Raw genomic sequence first — 7,504 nt, 5'->3', positions numbered from 1 at the left:
CTGTTGACTTTTTTCCAAGAGAGAAATTGCTGGAGCAGCATTAAAGCTGGGACTAATTAGTATTAGATGAGAGTGAAGTGCGCTAAGAAATGGGACCTGCAGCTGCAGGAAAACAGGGAATCACACAGGGTTGGTAGCAGGAGCTTCCACATCTAGAGCACATTCTTTTCCCCCAAATTTCAGCTAATACCCAAGCCTCAGTAAACAGATAAGGATTGGACTGTGACAGGACAAAGGGAAATGGCTTTAACCTGACAGAGGGGAGATTGAGATGAGCTCTTAGGCAGAAGCTCTTCCCTGTGAGGGTGCTGAGGCGCTGGCACAGGGTGCCCAAAGAAGCTGTGGCTGCCCCATCCCTGGCAGTGTTCAAGGCCAGGTTGGATGGGGCTTGGAGCAACCTGGTCTGGTGGAAGGTGTCCCTGCCCGTGGCAGGGGGTTGGAACTGGGTGAGCTTTAAGGTCCCTTTCAGCCAAACCACTCTGTGATTCTATGAAACTCTGCTGTCACCAAAAGCAGCTGTAAGCATTCACTGCACATCCACCAGGCTCTGGGGATTAACACCATTATTTTACCTTTGTGAATCAAAGTGTCTCGCAGGATCACACTGCTGCTGCAGGGGCTGAACCTCACACATGTTCTTTCCAGCACATGTCAACTTCAAGCACCATCAGGAGCACATTGTATGAGAATATGGAAATCTACCACCACCATGGCTAGAAACAGAGCTGTAGTTTACCTACTACGTAAGAGACTTTAGTTAAAACAATTAATCAAGAAACAGATGATCATCCAAGCTGAAATGCTTGAAAACAGAATCATGAAACTAGAGGTAAGGAGATGGGAAAAAAAGCATTTTGGAAACTTTGAAACAATTTATTCAGTTGTTCTGTACAAGATGAACAGTTTGCATACCACCCCCACCATCTTCAGCAAGACAGTCCCCGACACACTAAAAAATACCATAGTAACCTGCAGCTCTTACACCCAAAAGGAGCTGCTGTCTGAAGCACATGCCACGGGAGCATTGCAAGTTGCCTCTCAAGGCAGAGATGCCAGAATCCTGGCTCCCATCCACTGCTGGGCCTCTGCACAGTTCTGCCTTGCCATGACTCTGCTCCATCCCATTCACTCATTCATTATAGCATGTAAAGAAAAAATATCCCACAGAAATTCCACCAAAGAAACATTTCCCTGAGGCAAGAGGCTTCGCTAAATTCCTAGAAGGAGGGCATTCTGCTCCAGCCACGCACATGGTGCTTCCCAGCAGAAGCAGTCAAGTGAAAGCAAAGAGGAGTAGAACCAGTACCTCAAGTCACTTGCTGAGGGTCCCTATCCTGTAGGTATCTGAGCACTCTGTCAGCTACCAGGGGAAGCAGGATCAGGCCTTCAGCAAGAACCATGCGACATCCACTGCTCAGAGTCCATCAATAACTGCTGTGCTTAGTTTTAATATCTAGTTCTGTCTTTGGCTCTTTTGCTACAACCTAGGTATTTTCTGTAAACAGATTTTAAATCTGAGCTGCTTATTCTATTTACTGATCTTGGGGAATTATCTATCAGCTCAAACTGAAAACAGTCAAAACCAGGGAAAACTAAAGATCTGCTGGTATACTCCATGTCAGCATCCTTCCCAAAGCTCCCAAAGGAAGGCTGCAACCTTTTGCTTGAAATACCAGTGAAGTCCATGTGGATCAGCACTACTACTGCACGATTCAGATGTGGCTGGGGGTTGGGGAGGCTGAGCAAAGGCAAACTGGGAGGAGAGCAGAAAATCAAACCCCACATTGCTCCGCTGGATCCACAGCCTGCCCTTAGTGCACTGACTGAAAGGGTGCTCAGGAGAAGTATTCAGGTCTGAAAGTTACAAATTCACAAGACAATAGACCCCCCAGTTCTAGAAGGTCCCATTCCTGCAGCTGCAACAAGCACATGATCCTAGTGCAGAAGTCATTAAGGAAAGCAGTATTATTCTCTGGAATTCACTTGACCTTGGTTAATATAGATCATTCCCTCTGCCCACCAAAGATATCCTAACTGGCGACCCTAGGAAAGAATGGCTTTAAGGGAGGGTCTGGAACCCACCTGCACGTCCTCAGCTACAAACTGGTGCTCTTGCTGAGTTTGGTGCTGTGTTCACAGGCACCAGGACACCACTGAAGTCCAGACAGTGCAGCTTTTTGTGTTTTTTTGTTTTTTTTTTTTTCTTTTTTGATGTGCAACCATAAAAAGCTCTATTAAATAAACAGAATACATTTTAAATACAGAATGATTAAAAAAGGGTTAAGGAGCACACAAAATAGGGCTGAAATGTGTGTCGCTAGTCCATTCTTGCTCCACCATAAAAGGCACTGGAATTATGTCTTCCTATACACGTGACATGCTGAGAGATGTCCGAATCAATCCAATGCGTTCGATGGTAATGAGGATAGAACTGAGCAGGAAAAAAGCATTCCTTTGGAGGAAAAAAAATCCAAAACCCAAAAGGAGAATTCTCAGAGTCAATGACTGCATCTAAAAATGTCTCTCTAAAGAGTCTTCCATCTCCTCCAGAGGGGAACATCAGGTGGTTTGTTAGATTCACCACACAAGAAATGTAAGTTCTCCATTGAACTGTAGCGGTGTTTTATAGTACAATTGAACAGTTCCTCAAACGTCTTCAGAAAGCACTGGCAGCGCTAGAATTATCCAAGTAAATCCAAATCAGAAGAGAGAAGCACCTTCCATACCCTCCACTGGGAGACCAAGGAGGTAACTGGACTTGGAGGTACTTGGCAGGTACAGACAGAGGTGGGTGAGAATCCCCTGCAAGAAGCTGAGCCACCTGCGTCTCCCTGCGAGTTCCAGCTCCTGCCAGTGCCAGGGAATGCATGAAGGGCAGCAGCAATAAAACAGTGCTACAAAATGCATCTCTCATTAGGGCATGGTGCAAGGTGGCCATTGTGTGGGGCTTAGCTCTGAGTGCCTCTGAGCCAACACACCAACAAGCTCTTCATTGTGGTTCAGTCTCCAGTTGTCATGAAGGGAAAAAGAAAGGAGGGAAAAAACCCAAAGACACAGCCGGTATTTAAAGTCCATGATCTGTTCCTCTTGGCTTTATCCTATGCATGCTGTATCCTATGCTCCTTGCAGATATCACAATTTGCGCTGCTGAGCATTGGACCCTTTGCCATGAAGCTGAGAAGCATCTGAAAGAAAAGAAAACCAAGTGGGAAGGGGATTGAGCATCAGGTCCACAGAGCTGTGTACAGCCAGGGCAGCCAGATCCCTCTGCACAGAAAGAACTCCCTCTGCCTACCAGCTCCAAGGAATTGGGGTGAGAGGATGTGCTTGGAGACATCTCACAACTGGGAGCAGCCCTGCCTCTGCACCTGAGTTAGGGACTTGGGAAGCACTGAGGGTCTTCTGTGGCCTCCCAGCAAAGGCACCACAGCATAGATTCAGATTGTTGGTTGGTAGCTATCCTATGCCCTTCTCTAATAGCCACTCTACCATGTCTCCCCATTCAGGAAACTAGAAATATGTGGTACTGGCTGCCTTGCATCTGAAAGTGGATTGAAATAACACTGTTAGTACACCTTTGCTGCTGTAGTGAAGGCTTTAGGTGCCCACTGAAACAGGAACAGGAAACAGGAATGTAATCACTGAAGTACCATAAAGGAACAGAAGTGGAGGGGAAAGAGAAAATGCACTGAAGAGAGAAAAAGGAAGTTTAAGGAAGCAGAAGTTTTCCAGGAGCAATTAAAGTATCATCAATGATAAACAAATGGGTGTACCAAGATGCACAGTTAAGCGGCAGCGGCACCGACCAGTGTGACAACAGCTTCTTCTCCAGGACAAGGACAGTCCATTCCATGCAAGACCTCAGCCCCAGCACATCACATTTCTGAAGCAATCAGTCAGAATCATCACCACAGCACCAGCACACAAGCACCTCCCCCAGCAGCAGAGACACACAAGCAAGCACTGACTGCTCCTTGGTCAGGTGCTGAGTAATGAATGCTCATATAAGCATTTTCATGAGATACATCAGCATTTGTATTGCATTTGTAGCAACCTCCCAACACACCAGAGTCCTCACAGCTTTCAGGCAGAGCAATGTGGTTCTGGCCACCTGCTTAGGCAGCCAGGCACAGTTTATGCCACAATATAAGTTAATACATTTTAAGATTATGGAGGTCGCTTCAGTATTGACTGTCCTTCTCCAGAACACCACAACTGGTAATGTTCCCGGAGATGACAGCATGAGGCTCGATCACTAATCTTTATGAGAGAACACACAGTGAGAAGGCAGGTCCCTGATGCAGCTGTCTCAATGATCTGGTTTTCTTCACTTATCCTAGTCACCTTTTGTCTACTCACAGCTTCTGGCACTACATCCTGCTAAAGAGCAGGAGGCCATCAAGAAGTTCTTTTGTTAGAAGCAACAGTGAAGTAACCACTCTAAACTCCCTCAGGTAATGGGACAAAAAACTCCTCAGTGACACAGAATACATTTCACAAGCCATGTTCAAACTGAAATCAACTATCTTACTCTCCATTAACTGAGTTTACAATCAGGAAGGGGCTGTCATACCAGTGACTGCTGCTAGTAGCTGCTGCTTCTGCTCTACCACACCTGAGCAGCGTAACAACCCACCTGAGACCAACTTCAACCAAAGAAGCAAAGACAACAAATCCTTTGATCTCCTCAGGGCACAGCACTTGCTTCTTTCTTCAGCAAAGAGCAGCTCCACAGCCAAGGGCATTTTAGCCCATGCTGTCCATGGGAGGCCACCTGAACCCCAGCGCATCTAATGCAGCAGTAGCACATCTACTCCTAAAGCAGCCCCATATTCCCCAGGGAGACAATCCAACAGGAGCAGGCACCAAGACAGCACTGAACTGCACTGAAGTGCTGAAGAGCACTTGATTAAGAAAGCAGAAACAGTGATTACCAACAGGGAAAGCAACTCCCTGAAGCAAATGAACCCAATCTGCTGGTCCTGCATTTCAATTTTCTAAGTGCTCCATGGATCCCCCTTACTTCCCTCCTTCCTCCACGGTGCTGCTTATTTACATATGAGCACAGCCCACCAGGCAGGACTCCACTTACAAGCAGAGAAGGTGTTCTTCGGGTTACTCTTGGTTTATGCATTGATTCTGCAGGCATCACACTCAGGCTTAACTGCAAAATCATCCCATTGTCCACACCAAGTAAAGCAAACTCCATCTACACCACAAACCTGGTGCAAAGGAGATGCAGGCAATTAGCTCAGTGCACAGACATGGGGCATTCTGCTCTGACACGTTTTATGTAGGTCACCAGTAAAAAACTCTATAAAACCCAAATATTCATTCCTGAGCAGTCCCTGGCAGACTATGCATAAACATCGCAGCTTTAATCCTGGCTGGATAATTCTTCACCATGACACAAGCAGCAAAGCTGAGTACCTCCAGGAACCAATGCTTGCTGTAAGCAGACAGGGCTCCTCATTCCAGAAATGCCCAAGTTTGCCCTGGCTAACGAAACAGAACCTCAGGACGGACGTTGGCTTTAGTGATGACCACACTGGTCTGACAACCACTTTGCTTTCACCCCTAGATGAACCATCTGCTGAGACAGAGGACAGCTCAGGAGGCAGGAGACACCGCGACAGACTGACAAGTTACCTGGCAAGCTCTGCGGTATATGAGTGGACAGGGCAGAGTGTGGGAGTGGCGCGGCATGGTGGGGGCTGGAGTGCAAGCCAGCTAGAAGACCTAGAGAGAAAAACAAAGAAAGGACAGGGGAAAACAGGAACAAATATGCATTGAAGACAGAAACGAGCAGAGGAGCTGCCTATAGCTCAGCTTCCAGCTACTGGGATTTCTGGGTTAGCTACCAGGACGTGCCAGAGGTTCTCCAAATGCAACTGCTGCAGATAAAAATGCATGAAGCAAAAGCAAGAGAGATGAGTTGGTCTGCAACGGGTTAATGCAGCAGAGCACTGGTGGTGGTGTTATTTGACAGCACAGGCACAAGCAGTACACACATGTGACCAGGAGAATACTCACTGTGGCCAAGGCCATGGTGGAAAGTTCCTGGAGCAGGTCCTGTAACTATTGCATCTTTTGATACTCCTGCTTTTGGGGAGGAGTCTGAACTGAAGGAGATGACATGAAGAGGGAAGGAATGAATAGGAGAGATAATACCTAACGGCGTGGAGCTCAGGGCAGCTGGCAGCTTTGGATTGCTGGACTTGTAGGATGGAGCCAGTACACTTAAGGAGGAAGAACTTGTTAGCAGCACAGCTCCACTAGTTCCTTTCTGAAAAGCAACAAAAAAGGTCAGTCAGGAGTGGGAAAGCATCATCCATACTTAAAGAGCTGCAAAACATGGAGTGCTCAAGAATTCCTCCTTGCAAGAATCCACCTTCCCAGCCAGAACCCAAGAGCTACAAACCCTGCAGATGCCCAGGACACATCATACATGCTATCTAAGCTCTTCTGAATGGGACTGTACTGGATTAAACTCTTGCTTCCTTACTCTGGACCTGTGTCTCCATTAGGCAGAGGAAAAGCCTGTGAGTTCCAGGGAGGATGCTTCCTACTCCGTTTTGGCAGCAGATCACTGCTGATAACTCAAGGCACCAAGGTTTGGTGGACCCCTGCACCCCAGAAGGTTGAGGACATCATAGGGGAGTGTTTTTCAGCCCTCTACCTCAGTAACAATCAAGGTACATAGGCTGAGCAGCATATGGGTTTCAGGGCCATTTAAATACATGCATTTAATTGCTCAGCTCTTTCCATGTGCTACCAAAGACAGGTATGAACAGCCAACAACAAATTATTATGACAGCATTAGGAACGGCCTCAAGCTGCACCAGGGGAGGTTTAGACTGGATATTAGGAACAATTCCTTCCCCAAACAGTGCTCAGGCATTGGAACAGGCTGCCCAGGGCAGTGGTGGAGTCCCCTTCCCTGGAAGTGTTCACAGACCGTGTAGATGAGGCCCTCAGTGACATGGTTTAGTGGTGGCCTTGGCAGTGCTGGGGAATGGTTGGATTTGAGGATCTTAAAGGTCTTTTCCAACCTGCTTGATTCTAAGATTCCTTTTTTGCTATAGGTGAAAATTAAGGCACTTATACCATTAAATCCAATGGCTGAAAAACATGAGTCTGTAGAGGTAACCCAGGAGTCCTTCAGGAGACACAACCCCATGAACTGTGAGACCCTGCATTCCACAGCGCGCCACTGAGCTCAATTACAAACACCACTTCAGTAGCTTACAGAAGTAACATGGAGCAACAGGAAAGGGACAGAGAGAACCACCAAAGCTGGGCAGGGATTTGAGTTTATAGCCCAGAATCAGAGGCTATTCTATAGGTCTGTCATGAAAAAAGTGGCAATAATACTACGATTACTTGCAATAATTTAAGAAAGGTCAAGCTTGCAGACCTAATTCACAGCAAACCGATCACTATCATTTTAGTTTATGCAATGATTTCTAGCTCTAGTGGTGACTTGCCCTACTGCACTTCTCCT

General features: G+C 46.8%; 1 protein-coding gene across 7 annotated transcripts in view; it reads right to left on the bottom strand.

The window, feature by feature from the left end:
* Positions 1–852: 852 nt before the first annotated feature.
* The window catches only part of UBN1 (ubinuclein 1), a 36,067-nt gene continuing 29,415 nt past the window's right edge, over positions 853–7,504 (bottom strand). For 5 of the 7 annotated variants that reach the window (XM_062611937.1, XM_062611935.1, XM_062611938.1 and 2 more), the window contains 3 exons: positions 6,034–6,286; positions 5,650–5,739; positions 853–3,185 (listed from right to left, as the gene is read on the bottom strand). In XM_062611937.1, the coding sequence (XP_062467921.1) occupies positions 3,133–3,185; positions 5,650–5,739; positions 6,034–6,286 (396 nt within the window). In that variant the 3' untranslated portion in view covers positions 853–3,132. The other 2 variants (XM_062611936.1, XM_062611939.1) reach the window with 2 other exon arrangements.

Source organism: Pezoporus occidentalis, unplaced genomic scaffold (assembly GCF_034315485.1).
Source record: "Pezoporus occidentalis ecotype Australia unplaced genomic scaffold, CSIRO_AGI_Poc_V1 ctg158, whole genome shotgun sequence".
NCBI lineage: Eukaryota > Metazoa > Chordata > Aves > Psittaciformes > Psittacidae > Pezoporus > Pezoporus occidentalis.
Note: the sequence above shows the minus strand (reverse complement) of the source record. Positions and strands in the feature narration are given on the sequence as shown.